The sequence below is a fragment of the Sturnus vulgaris genome, chromosome 1 (assembly GCF_052056855.1).
Source record: "Sturnus vulgaris isolate bStuVul1 chromosome 1, bStuVul1.hap1, whole genome shotgun sequence".
NCBI classification, from domain to species: domain Eukaryota; kingdom Metazoa; phylum Chordata; class Aves; order Passeriformes; family Sturnidae; genus Sturnus; species Sturnus vulgaris.
Genome location: NC_142243.1, coordinates 2,753,340 through 2,771,334, shown reverse-complemented (window position 1 = coordinate 2,771,334; position 17,995 = coordinate 2,753,340). Strand labels below are relative to the sequence as shown.

Below are 17,995 nucleotides of genomic sequence, written 5' to 3'. Positions count from 1 at the left end.
AGCAGCACAACAGGGATGAGCAGCAGGTGCCAGAGTTATCCAACATTTATTGGCTACATAAATACGTGACATTTACCAGGAACTTCACAAATTATTTTGGCAGAGCTGAAAGCTGGCTAGGAACCCATCCTGCTTCATCCACAGGGATGCACCAGGTGTCTCAACCCCTGCTGCAGAGGGGTGTGGATCCTGCCCTCACCAAACAGCGACATGACTCAGACATAAGGCCACTGAGAGTTACTCTAAAGTGCAAGAGAGCCAGAGCTATTTTTCCATTACAAACCCACCTTTCCCACAAGGCACTGTGTTTCACACACTCCCAAAGTCTAATTCTCCCATGGGCTTTCCCTCCACCACCCAGCCCCGAGTCCCTGCCCTTCATCTGGGGTTTTTCTCCTTTGATCCCATTCACCTGTGTGCTCACTCAGCCCTACAGCTGTGGGCTGTGCACACCAAAGGCAGCTGAGGAAAGGGATGGGTGGCTGGAGATGAGCAAGGGTTGGCTACAGCACATTCTGTCCCTCAGCCATGGGCAGGAATGTGAGCTTAAACCTTTGTCCATGGCATATAAAAAAACTGAGGTGGGCTTTGGCTTGAGTCCCAGTGGGGTGGTCGTGGTGGCCACATCAGTCTTGGATCCAGCAGTGCAGGGCCCTAAAACCTCCAGCCATGGGACCTGGAGAGTGTCCTATGGGAGACAGGGGCTGTGGGGGAACCCAGTGCTGGTGGACCAAGTGTTGTGGGAAGCAGGGGATGAAATCTCTGGGCCTGCACAATGCCAGAGGGTCAGAAAAAAAACGTGGACATGGCTCTGGCATGAAAGAAATGTCCTGGGAGCTGCCTCAGCATCCTGGGGAGACTGTGAAATGCCCACCGTGCCTGATGGAAAATCTTTCCTGCAGCAAGGGGATAACTTGTGCCTTCCAGGTGACTTCTACGAGGATGAGCTACAGCAGTCCGATTGTCAGGAGGGCTTGGAGAGCCCTGGCCAGTGGCTGGCCTGGCAGCAGTGGCTGGAAGGGAGACAAGGCTTTGGGACAAGCCTGTCCCAAACTCCTCCTCTACTCCACCTTTGCCTTGTCACCCTTCTGCTCCTCCTCGATGGCCAGGATGCGCTCGCGCTCCTTGATCAGCTGCACGCCGCAGTAGGTGATGAACCAGATGGACAAGGTGCTCACGGGGAAACCTAGAGCAGGGAGGGACACATGGTCATCCAGATGTGGCTGCTTGCCTAACAAGGACAATCTTTCACCAGCACAGCTGCCCCTCAGGTGGGTTTGGGGGGGTCACACAAGCTCATGGTGGCCAATGATATTTTTTTGTCGTAGATCCAGCCCTGGAGCTTCACCGGGAGAAGAGGGAAACCCTCAGATTAGATGAAGCTGTGCCTGAGCCCACCAAGGCACCATGGACTGCAGCAAATGTGGGGACATGCTGGAGGGGCTTTGGGCCCCTCTTACCCCCAAAAATCCTTCTGCTCCCCAAGTTCAGAAATTGTGGTTGACTTTCTGCCCATTGAACAGAAATTTCTGCCCACGTCCGTCATTGCTCAACACTGTGACCTTCTGGAAGGTTTGGCCCCCACTGATGCTGAGGATCAACCCCAGCCTTGTCCTGTTCTTAGTGAGGACACAGTGTCCACCCAGGAAAATACATATTTTTGTCACCTACGTCAGTGGCAGAGCCTGGAGCTCTCCCTCCTCTTCGGAAGGGTCTGACGGTGTTTGCAATCACAAACCTGGTATCCACAGCAGAGGGGTGGATCCAGGGTTTGTTCCTGCTAAAACAGGAGCTCTGCAATGAATAATGGAACCAGCAAAAGCCAGCGAGCTCAGCAGGCAGGCACTCCTGGCACACCAAGTGTGACATTATCCATCCCCTACGCCAGCCCCATCCCAGAGAGGCTGCAGGATGCCGACTCCTGATGGCTATTTATACCCTGGGCAGCTCAAGGAGGCTTCAAAACAGTGCCACAGTCCACTGATTAGAAATGTGCAGACTTCAGATGAGGATTTGTACCTGTCACCTTCGGGATGGTGCAGGAATGTCTGCTGGAGCAGGATGAGCCAACCCCTTTCTCCACCAAGGAGGGCATTTCACAGGTAGGGGCTCAGCCCTGCTTGGTAAGGTTAATGTGACCCTTGCAGTGCTCCAGGGAGACTAAACCAGTGTCAGGCTGTGCCAGGAGCTGTACTGATGCCTTAAGTTTTAGCTTTCATATTTTTCAGATTCTGCACTGCCTTAGTGTATAACTCTGAACTTCATATCAAGTGTTACAAGTTCTCCTCCCAGCTCAGGCACACAGAACAATCCTTTTCCAGCCCCAGAACCAAGGACACCGCTGCAGCTTCAGCCCCAAAAAGTGCAAACAGCAGCAAATTGAGGAGACAATCTGGGAGGGTGGGACTGCAGAACCTGGAGCTGGAATTGGACAATGAACCCCAATATGGAAATGGACCAAAACTTATAAAAATGTAAAAACTCCTGACCCAGGGTCCATCTTGGGTGTAGCCATGGCCAGGCTCTTGTACTGCCCAAGGTGAATCCTTTGAAGGCCTTTTAATAAATCCTTACTTTATTCTTTAGTACTGCCCAGCCTCTGTTCCAGGTGAGCCTCTCCAGGCATCAGTACCAGCACACCTGGAAGGCAGCTGGTACCCCAGAGCACTCAGTGAGGAGCTGGCAGGGCTAAGAAACCACTGCCTGCACTTTTTGCACAAAAATTAAGGACATTTGGAGCAGTCACATCCCAAGCCAGTGGCCAGGGCAGTTTGGACCCAAAAGGATTCAAAATCCCAGTCCTCAGGTCCCATACCAATGTGCCCCCATGAAGACAGGGGTCTCTCAATGGGGAAGGCTGGCAGGCAGCACCTTACCCATCACAAGGAGTCTCTTGGTCACCAGCAGTGCAAACTCCAGGCTGTTGAGGGCCAGGATGTTGTAGAGGACGATGGCCCAGAAATTCACTGCCCCAAAAGCTGCCCTGATCCTCCGAGACATGGCCCCTGACAGCTTGGCCTGGGAGGAGAGAGAGCAAAGGGAAAAGGAGGGACTGGTACAACTCCAGCAAACTCCAGCTGGGATCCCAGAGAGGAGGCAAAAAGCAGAGCAGCTTTTAGTGTCTCTGGAATGAGGAAATAAAAGGACAAGGCAAAACTGCTCTGCTGCTTTAGGGACTCTGGGTCCCGTGGGTAGGGGAAAGATATCAGACACAGTGTCATGATAATTGTGGAATCACAGACACATGGAAGGGTTTGGGTTGGAAGGGATCTTAAGGATCATCCATTCCACTCCCTGCCATGGGCAGGGACAATTCCACTGTCCCAGGCTGCTCCAAGCCCTGTCCAGCCTCACCTTGGACACTTCCAGGGATCCAGGGGCAGCCACAGCTTCTCTGGGCACCCTGTGCCAGGGCCCCAGCACCCTCACAGGGAAGAATTCCTTCCCAGGATCCCATCTAACCCTGCCCTCCATCAGTTTAAATCTATTATTCCTTGTCCTTTCCCTCCACATCCTTGTCACAAGCCCTTCTCCAGCTCTCTCAGAACCTCTTTAAAATGAAATGGTTGAATTCTGCTTTATCCACCTCTTACCTTGGGTAAGCCACTCCCCAAGGCAGAAGAATCTGTTGTATCCTAGGATTATTAATAGCCCTACATGCAAATCACTCCTGGGTCCTGGTAAAAATAGTTTCTCAGGAATTAAAAAAGAAAAAAACAGCTCAAAACTAATGACAGCAGCAGAGTGGAATTGTCACTGGCACAATCTCCAGGATCAGCTGCTGTGAGAGGAGCAGGGAAGGAGTTTATAGCAGCCTTCAAAGAGCACGGTGAATCCCCAGGCCATTTAGTGCTGGGAATTGTGGTGCCTCAGGGAAGGAGATTTCACTGCCTGTGAGAGCCTTAATCTGATTAGGAGTTCAACAAGGAGAGCAGAACAGGAAGATTGCTCTCCACGGTTTTTATTCAAAATAGATCTTTATTTAACTAATTTAGGACCACCAGACTCTAAACTGAGAAAAAGAAATAAGGAACAAAATTGTGTCCAGGGTAGAATTTTTAAAGATTCTTTTTTCCCAGTATGTCCCTAAGACACCTTGGTCCCAAATAGAGACAGGGCACTAAGCTTTGAAGTGTTTTTTTTTTAATTTGTTCTAGCATCCAAACACTTGCTTTTAAAAGAAATCAGATCAAACCCACTGAGAATGCCAAGATGCTTTGTAAAACAAGAAGAAAAAATTATTCCCATAAGGAAATATATAAACGTTTCCCCATAGGATCATAGAATCTGGATATTCCCCATAGAATATTCCCCATATGCATAAACATATTCCTAGAAAAGGCCTCATGTTTTGTGTCCATCTGTGGCACTTTGATGCCTCATTGGAGATGCATTCCTGCTTCTCTTGGACCTCTGGAATTCCCACCCCAATAAATTTCCTGTGAAGCATCACAGGGGCAGGAGTTTATTTGCTTTGGATGGGTGACAAAGTGCAGAAAATGAAGGGGGACAGAGCACCAGGACCGTGCTTCCCTTGTCCAGCTCAGTAGCTGATCCCAAGGATTGTCCAGGGGTGTCACCATTTCTGGAAATGTAAAAAAAAAATGCATGGATATGGCACTTAAGGATATGGTTTAGTGGTGGGCATGGTGGTGGTGCTGAGCAGACAGCTGGACTTGATGTTCTTTCCCAGCCTTAGTGATTTCATGATTTTAAAGGCCACAGGAAAGAGCCTCAGATCCTCACACAGGAGAGCACGGAGCCTCACAGCATCCTCACAGATTCTGCTCTCCAAAAATTTGACTCCTACCAACCACTGTGAGCTGCCTCCATCCACAGACACCTTCCAGCACCAGAGCTTGTCCCCATCCCCCCTGACCTGTCCCCATCCCCTTTGGTGTTCCTCACCTCCAGTTTGGCAAAGGGCCCCAGCTGGAAGAATTTCTGCACCCAGAGCTCGAAGTTGAGGCCGAAGCAGTTGGCCAGGGACCAGATGTAAACGAGCTCACAGGGCCCCAGCCACAGCGTGGTGATGGCAAAGGTGGTGATGCTGGCCACCAGCTCCTTCAGGATGTTGTCGTGGTTCTCTCCAAGGTGGTCATACACGTACCTAAAAGCCAGGGAAGGTGGTTGGTGCTCCCTGTAGTCCAGGAGACCCCTCTGGAGTTTCTTCTCCTCACAGACAGGTCAGTCCAGGACATCCCAGTAAAAACAGGAGGGATGTTCTGGCAATAAACTGATTTTTGCTGTGTCCCAACAACTTGTGACTTGTGTTTCTACAAACCTATAAATACTCAAGGACGAAATATCCACCTTTTCCCCTCTGGCAGGTAAAACTTGGGGTCTCTAGATCTGGAGGCTCTCTCAGACTTGCTGGAGCTCAGAATTTTATTGCAAAGCAGCCACCACCCCCCCTCAGTAGAGGTTTGCTGGTGTGAACTCATGGATGAAGGGAGGTGAAGTGCTGAGAAAGATGCAGATGGAGCTACAGTTCCCCTTTCCTCCTGGAGAAACAGATAGCTGGCTCTTCCTCCTCTGAGGGAATACTAAACCCACCAGAATTAAAGGGACTTTGGGACAGCACTCTTTTATTCCCAGCTTTGGAGGAGTGGGCTGTTACTCTTTGTGCACTTAATTCAACAGGTTTGGGGCTAAACAGAGCAAATAGTGGGGTTTATCCAGGAGAGAGGACACCCCAGCTTTGGGATGAGCAGCATGTGATGCTTCATTGATCTGGGATGGAAGAGCAGACCCTGAACCAGACTAGAGGTGGCCGACTGGACACTTACTTGCACAGCCAGTCATTAATCCCTCTGTCAAAATGCCTACAATAAGATGATAACAACATGTTAAACACACAATGACAATAAAAAAAAAACTTCAAACAGAGAAAACACCCAATCCCCTGGCAAGGCACATCTTGGACCTTGCTCACAGAAGTCTTCCAGGCTCCTTCCTTGGACAGATGCCATTAGAGACATGGCTTAACTTCTCTCCTTACCTATTTCTCCCTGCCCAAGAATGTTTCCCAGGGTTCTGGCCAGGTCTAATCTATGGTTTCAGGTGGTCACCACTTCACAGACCAGCTGCCCAGGACAGCCCAGGTGTCCTCCCTTCCATGCAAGCCCTGTCCAGCTCAAACACTCTGCTCCTGGTACTCACGTTTCAGCAAAGATGTAGAGCATGGTGATGCATTTTGGGGGCTGGGGTGGGTCCAGGTGGTCCAGTCTGGCGATGGTGTTGATGACCCCAAACATGACAGCAGCTTTCACCCAGTCATACACCAAATTGGAGTAGGCCAGGCCAGCTGGAGCAAAAATGGAAGTCAAACAGGGAAAAAGGAACAGGAATGCATCAGGATTTCTGCAGAGCAAATCTTTTACAACTAAGTTTTTTAAGAGGCTTGAACCAAAGGACAATTTCTTCTCAGGGTATTAGAGAGCAAACTGCTTATTGGTCTTAGTAGTCCAAGAAGTTCTGTTAATACAGTAATTTATTCCATCATTGTGCCTTCCCTATGAGGCTTGTTAAGCTGTGATGAACTCACAGCTCTCAGGTCTGGCCTCTCAGGTTTTATTGGCACCTCCATCAAAATTCCCACCAACCCCAGCTCCCTCTTGCCACAGGTGTAACATCCATGCTACAGCAGAGCCAGGTCAGAACCTCTGACTTAAAGAGGTGTCTGACACTGGGAAACAAACTCTGCAGGGACAGCTACTAAAGATTTCAAATGCCTCTGCAAAGAGCTGCTATAATGCCCCTGTCTTGGTGGGATCCAGCTCCCAGATTAAGGGATGCTCCCACCATGGTCAGTACACTCAGAAGAGCTCAGTTCCCTCTGGGGTAACACAGGATCCATCTAGCCAGGGCTCCTGGGAGACCCTAAATCCATGTTAGAGCCACTCCAGCTGCATTAGGATTTTATCCTGGCCTCGAGCTGCCACTCTGGAGAGTCATGAGGCTCCTCCAGCCCCTGCTTGGCCTCTGCTGTGTGGTGGTGTCTGAAATGCTGCCATCAGACATGGATTTGATCATCTGGAATGCTCCACCCAGCTGCCAGCTGAAGGCCAGGGCTGCTTCCATCACTTATCCCGGGGTCTTAGGTTGCAAGGCAAGATGTAACCAGCAGTGTGTATTCTACCACCAGCTGTTAAAACCAAGTGGAGCAGTGTTCTTTATCTCTACCATAACCCATCTCTCATAACTCTGGGGGGATATCCTGTTAATGGGCCAGCTGTTAAAAACAAGTAGGACAGTTTTCTTATCTCTTCCAGGACCCATCCCTCATAACTCCAGGAGATCTCTCCTGTTAATGGCCATTCAGTCCCACTGCATGGCTGATAAAATTCCATCATCCCACTGGGAGATGCTCCAGCCAAGGGGAGGAGTCAAACATTTCCTACCTAGATAAAAATCTCTAATTTGGAACATCAGAGCAGCCTTTTCCCATTGGATCCCAGAGGAAAACTGGACCTTTCCACATCATCACTGGACCTCCAGGGGAAGACTGCACCTTGTGCAGGAGCCCTGCTCCAGCAGAACCACATCTGTCACTGCAGGAGGATGCAGCCACCATGGAATGGGACTGCACCAACCCTGACTGACTGACGGGGGCACCTTGGATTCTCACTCTGCCACTGTTTTGGCTTTTTGTACTATTGTATTTTAATTTTCCTGGTAAAGAACTGTTATTCCTATTCCCATATCTTTGCCTGAGAGTTCCTTAATTTCAAAACTATAATAATTTGGATGGAGGGGGTTTACATTTTCCATTTCAAGAGAGGCTCCTGCCTTCCTTAGCAGACACCTGTCTTTCAAGCCAAGACACCTGGGAATTTGCCTTCTGGAGGTCTCTGGTCCAGCCATTCTTGGAGAACACCTAGCTATAGGTAGAGATCACATTGCCCTGGACATTGTCCATTTAAGTGCTGAATATTACCCTTTTGGGACAATCCCTGACCTCTCTGGACACCTCTCCCAGTTTTGACTACTCTATGGACAGCTTCCCTTACATGCAATCAGGCTTTGCCTTGCTGCATGTGGTTTTCTGTGTCATGCTGATTTTTTGGAGGTGCTGAGCTCCCTTCCAGTCCGAAAGCAACAAAAAATATCTTGGTGCTCAGCTTCCTAAACCCCAAACTAAACAACATACACTGTGAAAAGATCAAACCAGCACCATGTGCTTTCCAACCCCAGCTCTGTGCATGGCCAGTGGGAGGATGAGGGGTTTTTACTCAAACCTGTCCAGCACAGGCATTCCCAAAGCCTCTCAAGGGGGGTGGATGGAGATGGGGATCACTCACCACTGCTTTGGAGCTGAGCACAAGGGTGAACGTGCCCAAGCACGGCCACTCACCCAAGGACCAGTCCGAGAGGCGATTCACGAACTTCAGGTCAGAAGGGAGGGTGAGGATGTAGAAGAAGTGGAAGAAGATGTCCACAGCCACGATGGCCCCCACGTGGAGCAGGGCATTGACTCGGATGTTCTTCATCTCGTCGTCCTTGCGCCGCAGCTCTCGGGTGCTCACCTGCAGGGAGGGACAAACCAGGGCAGGGCTGAGCCCAGGGCATTGCTCCTTCATCCACAGGGATGGGCAAGGTCCAAATAGGGATTGAGCCATCATTCCCCTTCAGAAATCATACCATGGACTACGTGGCTCAAATTTCCACTGATTAAAGGAGACCCAAGGGCTGGCTCAGGTGGGCACATCCACAAGGAACAGGACATGTCCCACCCACAGCAGTGCTGAGGACAGCAGGGATGTCCCTAGTGCATCCTCCTGCTCTTCCCAGGGATTTCCCAGCAGAGCAGGAATGTGGTCACACAAAGGTCTGGCCATACTCAGGGACTCCAGATGGGGGGAAATCCACTCTGAGCAGGGAGCTCCCAGCGTTTCATGTTCTTTCTGCAGCAACGGGCTCAGAAAATCAACTTTGCTTAAGGACAATCCCCTCCAAAAGGCACTAAGAGAGAGAAAATGCTTGCACCCATCACATCTCCAGGATGGATCCCAGGGTTGGAATCCCAACCTGACAGCTCTGCCAGGGCCTGGTGTATTTTTGTCCAGGGTCGTCTGGGAGGAGAACTGCTGATGCCTGAGGCTTCTGCTGCAGACTCCTGCTGTAAACGAGAGGGAGACTTGCTCGAGGGGCTCTCCTGGATGGGTGGGACCTGACTGATGGGGATTTCATCCCTGCTGTGTCTTGCACGAACAGGGACTGGGCTTTGCCTCCAGGAGCTGTCACATCTCTGGTCGTTGTCATATAAATATCGTCAGGGTGAGCTCTCAGGATTACACGGGGCAGAGCGATGTCCTTGCTTCCCCGCATCGCTGTAAAATCGCTGCTCTATTCAAAATCCTCTTATGTTTATTACTTCCCCTTTATTCCCTGCGAGAGGTGGGAGCTCTCCCTGCATAATCCACAGCCTGCTGCACCAGCCCTGTTGTCAAATCCAGATGATTCCTGAGAATTAAAGCCTTTGCCAGATTTTTTTTTTGTGTGTGTCTGTTAAGTACCAGGTGCTTTGAGGATACAAAGAGGTCACTGGACCCTGAGCTGAGAGAGGACAGGGTCTGGCATGGGGATGTGTGGGAGGACACAGAACTCTTTTTTCATGGAATCACAGAATGGTTTAGGCTGGAAAAAGCCATTAAGATCATTGAGTCCAACCATTAACCCAGCACTGCCAAGCCCATCACTAAACCCTGTCCCCAAGTGCCACATCTACACGTCTTTGAAACACCTCCAGGGATGAGGGTGACTCTACCACTGCCCTGGATAGTCTGTTCCAATGCTTAACAACCATTTCCTTGAAGAAATTATTCCTAATATCCTGTCTTAACCTCCCCCTGGTGTAACTCAAGTTGTTTCCTCTCGTCCTCACATCTGTGCATGGTGCCAGCACTCAGCCACCACCCCCTTGGCATCAGGGCTGTGTCCCCCACACTCCCAGCCCTAGAGAAGAGGATTTATTCCCTTGATCTCAGTCAGAAAGATGCTTCTCCACCCAAATTTGGCTGGCCACGCCCTGGTAGAGATGAGTTCCCATCTAACATAGGGATGCAAGAGCTTCACCGGGATGTAGGACGAGTAGGATCCAAAGGGACACATCCGATCCCTAACTGGGCCATACATCCCATCCTGGGGAAGGGTTCTGTCTGCCTCCTGCCTTAATTGCTCTTGGGTAATTAAGAATTCACCTCTGCAGCCAGCCTCAGCTCCAGCAGTGCAGGGGGGATGTAGCCAGGAGATGGCAGTGGTGGCCAGGCCAAGCCAGGACCCCTGGCCAGGGCAGGGGACTTAATCCTTGTGCCTTTGGGATGAGCCTTGGAAGCAGCAGAGAGGGGAATTGCTCATTAAGTGTCTTCAGACATCCTGGTTTGGGGTTGTGCAAAGGAGCAGGAAATAAAACTCCCCCTGGATCCAGCTCGGCAGGAGCAGTGGGAGTTCAGGTGTTGGAGACAGGAGGAGTTTCATATCCCCATTTATAGGTACCTGGCTGCATTCCTGACAGGGACACCAGAGCTGACCTTATAATCTTCAGGGACAAATGCTTTAAAAATCGTTTTTAATATATCCAGTAAGACCTTAGGGCCCTTGTTCCTTTTAAGAAGTTGTTAATTCCAGAGGTGAAGAGCAGGCAAGGAGTAGGACTGGGATCATGGCTCATCCCTTTGTTAGGAAACCAGAAGCAGCCCCACATGTGAGAGAAGGTGCTGGGCTGGTGGGTCTTTGGTCTTCTCCTCACCATAAGGCTCTGGCTGCTCTCCCCTGCCTTGGCTGGTTTTTCTTCTGAATTCACAACTTTTTCCAAAACATTCTCGTACCCAGGCATCAGATTGGGTCCAAAATCTCAGTGTAGCTGTTCTTCTGCAAAAGGAACCTGGGTTGGTGGTGGGAATCCACAGCATCACTGCTGAGCAAACACCTCCCTTTGCCAGCATCACCAGTTTGCTTTGGTGGCTGAGGGTGATCCTTGGTGCAGAAGGAGGTTGAGGTGGGAAGAGTGAGGATGGACACAGCACAGCTGGTTTCATCTTGGACTGTGGCACAGCTCCAGAGGTGCTGGCGTTTTCCAGTTTTGTTTGGAGTCTGCTCATCCAAAAGCTCCCTTGGTTATGTGGAACAGGCAAAGATTTGGTGAATCAGGGTATTTCATGGATCCCCAATTGCTGGGACTCAGCTTTCCACCCAATCTTATTTATTTCCTCAGAAATAACTTGATCTAAAGACACATAAGCCATCCCTGGAAGCTCCTGCTCCCTGGGTGAAGCAGCTGGATGGAAATGGGAGACAGAAATGTCCTTGCTGTCACAGCAGGGGTGGGCATCACATGTGTGGCCCTCATCACAAAGGTGCTGGGGTGACAACACAACGAAACTGAGGCACCAAGCAGTACAGATGCCCAGGGAAAAAGGACACCACAGCAAGATCTTCCATTGTGAATTGGTCAGTGAAAATGGCCAAAAAAAAACCCCAAAAAGAAGGCTAAAAATCCATCAGTTTATGCCCTTCCCCACAAAAATGCACAGCCACAGACCAGAGGTGACCACGAGAAGTTCTACACCCATTCGCATCTTCACTGTGGCAAAAGTTGGGGTTTTTCGTAGACATTAACCCCAAGCAAACAAATTTTGGGGAGAAATCCTGCTCCAGCCTGGCCTCAGGATCACTCACCTGGGCGTGGAACTGGTCAAATGTCATGACAGGCCCGAAGAAGAAGAAGGGGAGGTAGAAGTTGTACTTGAGGAGGTCGAAGATGGAGTAGATGCCCTCGTCCCTCTCGGAGCTCTCCAGGGCAAAGCTCATGCAGCGCATGATGGTGAAGGTGCAGCCTCCGTAGAAAAGGACATCTTGGAGATCAAAAGATCCCGTTACAAACCCACTCTGCACGAGAAACAGAGAGTGACGATCAGGAATGTGGTGTCACTTCTGTGCTGCCTCGCTTTGTGGGGGATATCACTCCTGAGGCAGCAGAGAAGGGTTTGGGTTGGGGGGACCTTAAAGCTCACCCAGTGCCACCTCTGCCATGGGCAGGGACATTTCCACTGTCCCAGGGTGCTCCAAACCCCAATGTCCAACCCGGTCTTGGACACTGCCAGGGATCCAGGGGCAGCCACAGCTTCTCTGGGCACCCTGTGCCAGGGCCTCCCCACCCTCACAGGGAGGAATTTTTTTCCTAACATCTCCTCTAACCCTGGCCTCTGTCAGTTCGGTTTTCAGTTCAAGGAAAACCTCTAATTATGCTCTGACACCAATTGTGTCTGAAGTTAATGAGCTAGAAAGAGAAAACTGGGGCTCGATTTCCCAGCTGGCCCCTGCAGCTCAGAGCATTCAGGAACTGGGTGGATAGAGGTAGATCCTCCTGGCCATGTCACCAAGCAGCTGCTGGTCACACAGGCTTTGTGACAATGGGGTGGCAATGTCACCCTGTCACAGGTGTCCCTACAGAGCAAAGCACAGCCACCATGGGGTTGGTGGAGAGGAACACATTTTCAGAGGCAGGGAGTGACAGCACTGTCCTGCTGAGGGACTGAATATTTTCATAAGGTCCTTTCTGGGCTTCTCTCCACCCACCAGCGAGATAAAAATCTTAGCTAGGCTGTGACCTAAGAGATGGGCATCACTGAACCCATCCCAGCTCTGTGTTACAGCTGGGGAAACTGAGGCACAGAGCAACAACAGGCTAACAAATTACTGCCTGGGCAGCAAGGAGGACTCAGCTGTCCTTTGCTCTGGAGCAGCATGAAGCCACCAAAACATGACATAAGCACTGTGGGATTATTCCCAAGCTCACACCTCCACAGCCCCTTCCCTCTAAAATGCTGTGAGAGTTCTGATGCAGCCAGGAGAAATGGCCAGGGCCCGGGGCTGCCTTCCCTGGGGATAACCCCGAGGAGATGCACAGCACTGGGCTGGAAACAAGGCAGACACACGGCCAGGACAGCACCCACCTGCCACGAGCCAAAGGGCTCCACCTTGAAGGAGGCAAGGCAGCAGAGCCCAGCCACGTAGCAGAGCCACTTCTGCTTGGCCAGGGCCACCGAGTAGAGGAGCAGGCAGTGGGACAGGATGATCATCAGGTACACCAGCCCCATGCTGGCCAGCACAGCCAGGACCCCGTAGATCATGTACATCACAGCCCGGTGCTGCAGAGAGAGCAGCTGTGGTGAGAGCCCCAACCCCAGAGCATCCCCCAAAACCCCTTCCACACCATCCCAGACCACCCCTGGTGCTCTCAAACCCATGTCACCACATCCCTTCTTGTTGGATCCCAGAAACCTCAGGTTTTTTGAGCTTTCTGTGCTTTCTGACACTGACCCCTTGGAGAACACTGCTTTTGACTTGAGGCCTTGGAGAAGGCTTCCAAATTTGAGTGATGGAGTTAAAATCAGTGATGTGTAGTTAAATAGAAGTGTGTGGTTTCACATGGTGAAGGGTTTTAAATTTGAAGTTTTTATAGTATAGTAATAGGTATGGGACAAGATGGAGGATTTTGGGTGGTGTCTCAGTGCTCTTCCTCTTCTTCATGATTTCAGGCAGTAGTTTCTGGCTGGACAGTTAATGCTGCACTGAGGGTCACGGGAATTTGGTTATTAGGCTAAAAGTATAAATAATATAGGTGTTAATTCTCTATTGGACTGTTTAGCTTTAAGAGACTTTGTAGCAGCTGGATCTCACTCCATTTGCTCACTTTTAGCTGGTGGCTGGAAGTGTTGCAGAATTCTGTGTCCTTTAGATAAGATTTAATAAACAACCAAACCCAAACACGAGAAAATTCATCTCCGTGTTTTTTAATCCTGTCTCTGAGTGTAGAGGAAGAAACATCTAACAAACCACGAATGAAGTGGTGAAAACAGCACCACGTTACACTGCTCACCTGTGGCACGGTCATGGAGCAGATCTTGCCGAAGAGGACGTGTCCTGAGAGGGCGAAGATGATGACGTTCCTGAACGAGGTGAACCACATCACCCACTCGAAATCGGCCACGTCCTGCAGGAGCAGCACCAGGCACTTCACTGCCCCCAGCCCCACAGCTTTTACAGCTTTTCCATTCCCATTTTCCACCCAAGGGCTCCCGAGCACTTTAGCTCGGATATAAAACCCCCAGGAGGGACGAGCAGAGGTCGCACACAAAGCAGAGCATCCACAGCCCCTCAGGGCTGGCATTTTCCCTGCTATTTCAGGGAGAAAAATACGAATCATGCGGACTTCGCAAAAAGTGTGTTAGCAGCAGAAAATCCGGCTCTGTTTCTCCCCTGACCAGCTTGTCTGTAGCTGGAAAAGCCCAAGCCCTTCCTCACTCACCATCTTCCTGCCGAAGTAGTGCCAGCCCGGCTTTATGCCGTCCCGAAAAGCCTTTCTGTTCATGCTGTCTGCAAAAGAACCAGAGTTACAGGGAGAGAAAAGCTCTGGGAAACGGGATTGGGGTTCAATGCAGGCCCAGAACCTTCATCGTTGTGATAATGAGCCACCAGGGCTCAAATACCCCATCCCAAAAGTGCCTAAGGACAACCAAAAGAGCCAGTGACCGCAGGTTCCTGTGGGAATTTTCAGCAAAGCCTTTTTCTCATCACACGTTCCCTGGCTGGTGCCATAAAGTTTTCAGGTTTATGGGCTTCCAAACAAAAGCAACAACAAGAAAACCCCACAAACAAACACAAAAGAAAGCCAGAAACAAACAAAACGCACCCAACCAATAAAAAACCCCCCAAAACAAACAAAAAAGGGAATCAACCCTGCATAGACAAGGTGCTGGTGGTTGCCTGGTGTGGCACTGCCTGGAGACCCGTGACATCCCATAGCCTCTTGCCCTGAGCAGTGGAAATGAGGACAAAAAGGCAAAAAATCCCTTTTAGAAAGGATTTCCAAGCTGTTCTCTGCCAAAGTCAAAGCCGGGGAATCTGCTGCTGGTATCAAGAGCTGTAAAAGCAGGCAGCTGACACCCACGGCCCCTCCCAGGGGATGTGGTGGCAGCGTTACCTCTGGATGCCTCGAAGATGCCGCTGCCGCTGTAGAGCACAGCACAGGTCACCACGAGAGCATAAAACCCCAGCTCGTAGCTGGGGAGCATCGCTTTAACCCCCATGGTGGGAGGTCACAGCCCCGGCGGGCACCAGGGAGGGATCCACACCTGGCAAAAGGAAAGAGAGGGAGGAAAATCGGGGATGAGAGCTCACCTGCCCTCCTACCCCTTCCAACACCCTCAATTCCTGCTGCTGCTCCTCCCCGGCTCTGCTTTATGGGCTTCCCTGAAGGCTGAAGAGAGGAGAAGAGGGTCACACCTGGGGCTGAGCCCCGGGACACAACTCAGGTGCAGAGAGGTTCCTGTAAACCCCATCCAGGAGCCGGGATTTGGGGCCAGGTGTTTCTGAGGAGAGGTTCTTCCCGTCTATCCCGATGTACAGAGCTGCTCCAGGATGCCAGCTGTCCAGGATGGAGTCCCTGATGTCCCCACTCTAATTCCTAGCTGGATCCGCGGAGGAGATCCAGGATAGAGCACTGGTGGAGGGGAGGGGATGGTTTCCCCACCGCCCCGCTCACCTTCTGCTGAGCTTTTTCCCAACCTCCGGCTCTTGGGGGGGGCGGTTCCCAAACCCCCGTGATCCCAAATTTCCCCTGCCAGGAGCCTTTAGGACCCCGCAGACACGGCTGAGCCCCCCCGGCGGCATCAGCAGCGCTCGGGGGATGGCGACACCCAGCCCTGCAATTAGCCCTGGGCTAATTACTCTTGCCGAGGCTAATTAACCTCGTCGCGACGTGCCTCGCAGTGTCCGGCAGCTGCCAAAACGCGGCTCGGGGCTGGAGCAGGCGGGATGGGGATGCGGGGGACACGGAGACCCTGCCCTGGCACCCCCCCTCCATCCCTGAGAGCGCTCAAGGGATTAAGGCGTAAAAGGCGCCGCGGTCACCCTCTGTCAGCTCTGGCACCCGCCTTGCAGAGCTTCTGCGGTCATTAAAATAATTCCGTATAAAAATTAAAATAATATTAAAATTGTTGTTTTGATTTTAAACGTTTCTTTTTTGTTTGGTCGCCGAGGTTTTTAAGGGGGATGGAGGAGGAGGTCCTTGGCAGCGATGCGAGGTGACCCCATCTCCCCCCGGCGTGCACCAAAGGCGCTTCCCGGGGGGAATTTCGGGCTCATCCCGAGGGGAATTTCGGGTTCAACCCGAGGGGAATTTCGGGCTCAACCCGGGGGGAATTTCGGGCTTATCCCGGGGGGAATTTCGGGTTCATCCCGGGGGAATTTCGGGGGTCGCCCGGCGGTCAGTCGCGGTGCGGGGCCGCTGCGGGCTGGCGCTGCCACCGCGCTGCGGTGCCCCTGCGGCGGGAGGGCGCGCACGGAGGTGCCTTTAAAAAGCTTTTCTTCCTCCTTTACACGCTTTCCAAAGCTTTTCTTTATTTCTTTTTTTTTTTTTTTTTTTTTTTTTTTTTTTTTTTGACGAGGGAGCGGGCGAGGCCACCCCGCACAGGAGCCGGCGGCAGGCGGTGACCAACCCTGCGGGGGCGAGGGGGCTGGCGGGGACCCTTGGGACAATTTTAACTCCTGATCGCTCCCGGGCTGCCCAGCGAGGCTCTGGGGGTCCCAGCAGAGCCCCCCGCAGCTCCGAGTGGCAGCAGCATCCTCATCATCCTCATCCCCCCTCCCCGGACCCCGGCCGAGCGCTGGGGACAGGCAGAGGTGACAGAAAGCCCCGAAGGTGCGGGACCAGCATGTCACCACCCCCAGCGTGTCCCCCGAACCCCGCATCGCTCCCCTCTACTGACCTTGAGCCCCGGGGCCGCGGGGGGAGGCGGGCGAGGGTCGGGGATCCAGCGTCCGGCACCGCGATGGGGACAGGAGGGGGGAAAAGGGACAGGGGGCAACTCCCGAGGGTTTGGGGGCCGCTGATTTGCCCTACAGCATCTCTCAGCCCGGCTTGGGGAGGGGGGGGCTGGGGTATTTTTGGGCTGCCGTCCCCCACCTTGCCCCTGGAGGAAGTTTGGCTGGGAGTGGAGCGGAGCAGGCGGGAGGTATTTTTATTTTAGAGCAGCACTGCAGAGGGGGGTGGCTCGGGAGCTGTCTGTCACGGCAGCTGCTGAGAGGACCTGTGCTGGCTGCCAAAGCTCACCCCGAGCCAGGGGAGCCGGCCCTGGGAGCCTCGGGGCACGGCAGCCCCAGGCAGGGACCGGATCCCTCCCGGAGGGGGTTTGGGTCCCCACTTTTAGCCCTGAAAAAAGAAGGGGTTGCCCCCATCACTTTGTTCCAAAGGAAGATATCATTGCGTGGGGACGGGGAAACTGAGGCACGGAGCCAAAGGAAGTGTCATTCCTACTCAGGGCTGTGTTTAAATCTAAGTGAGGCTTGGAGGCTGCAGCATCTCCTGCTCCCAGGTAAGAAGTGTCAGGACAAAGAGGAAACGGCCTCAAGATGTGCCAGAGGAGGTTTAAATTGGATATTATTGAAAATGTCTTCACTGAAAGTGTTGTCAGGCACTGGAACAGGCTGTGCAGGGAAGTGCTGGAATCACCATCCCTGAAGCGTTCAAAAAATCGTAGATGTGGCACTTTGGGGACATGGTTTAGTGCTGGGTTTGGCTGTGCTGGGTTTGGCTGTGCTGGGTTAGCACTTGGATTCTGGATGAACTCAGAATTCTTTTCCAACCTTAATGATCCAGGGATCTCTACAAAGCACATTTGGGGTCTCCCTCCCTGCTTCCAGCATCCCCAGCAGGGGATAGGAAGGGGCAAGGTTGGGTTGTGGCCTCTGTCACTTCGGGGTGGGCAAACACAGCTCAGCCAAGAGGAAAAGTCAGAACGGCCTCAGGGTCAGGCCTGTGCCTGGTGCCCACATCTGTCAGCACATCTGTGAGACCTGGGCACAGCTCACCTAAATAAATAAATTGAAAAATATAGATATAAAGAAATAATTAAATAAATATTTGATTGTGGAATCACGTCTACAAGGGACACATCTGGGGTCTGAAAACTGTTGTAGCAAACATGCTATG

The 17,995-nt window shown here is 51.8% G+C and overlaps 1 protein-coding gene across 2 annotated transcripts; it reads right to left on the bottom strand.

Moving 5' to 3' along the window:
* Positions 1-27: 27 nt before the first annotated feature.
* Positions 28-16,994, bottom strand: HHATL (hedgehog acyltransferase like). Of its 2 annotated transcripts, XM_088179336.1 has the most exons (12): positions 16,773-16,994; positions 14,987-15,137; positions 14,312-14,379; positions 13,883-13,996; positions 12,957-13,151; positions 11,680-11,889; positions 8,357-8,528; positions 6,163-6,307; positions 5,790-5,825; positions 4,909-5,110; positions 2,877-3,018; positions 28-1,186 (listed from the first exon to the last, which is right to left on the bottom strand). In XM_088179336.1, the coding sequence occupies exons 2-12, from the start codon at positions 15,090-15,092 to the stop codon at positions 1,062-1,064; spliced, it is 1,515 nt and encodes a 504-aa protein (XP_088035462.1). In that variant the 5' UTR covers positions 15,093-15,137; positions 16,773-16,994; the 3' UTR covers positions 28-1,061. The 2 variants fall into 2 exon arrangements, with proteins under 2 accessions (XP_088035462.1, XP_014729146.1); XM_014873660.2 differs by lacking the exon at positions 16,773-16,994 and having other exon boundaries at positions 14,987-15,586.
* Between the last annotated feature and the right edge of the window lie 1,001 nt (positions 16,995-17,995).

Bases quoted from the DNA above. Each gene is read 5' to 3' on its own strand.
- HHATL (XM_088179336.1), bottom strand. From the start codon at position 15,092: ATGGGGGTTAAAGCGATGCTCCCCAGCTACGAGCTGGGGTTTTATGCT. The intron at 14,380-14,986 runs GTAACGCTGCCA...GTTCTTTTGCAG, and splicing joins CATCTTCGAGGCATCCAGAG to ACAGCATGAACAGAAAGGCT. The intron at 3,019-4,908 runs GTGAGGAACACC...CTCTCCTCCCAG, and splicing joins GGCCCTTTGCCAAACTGGAG to GCCAAGCTGTCAGGGGCCAT.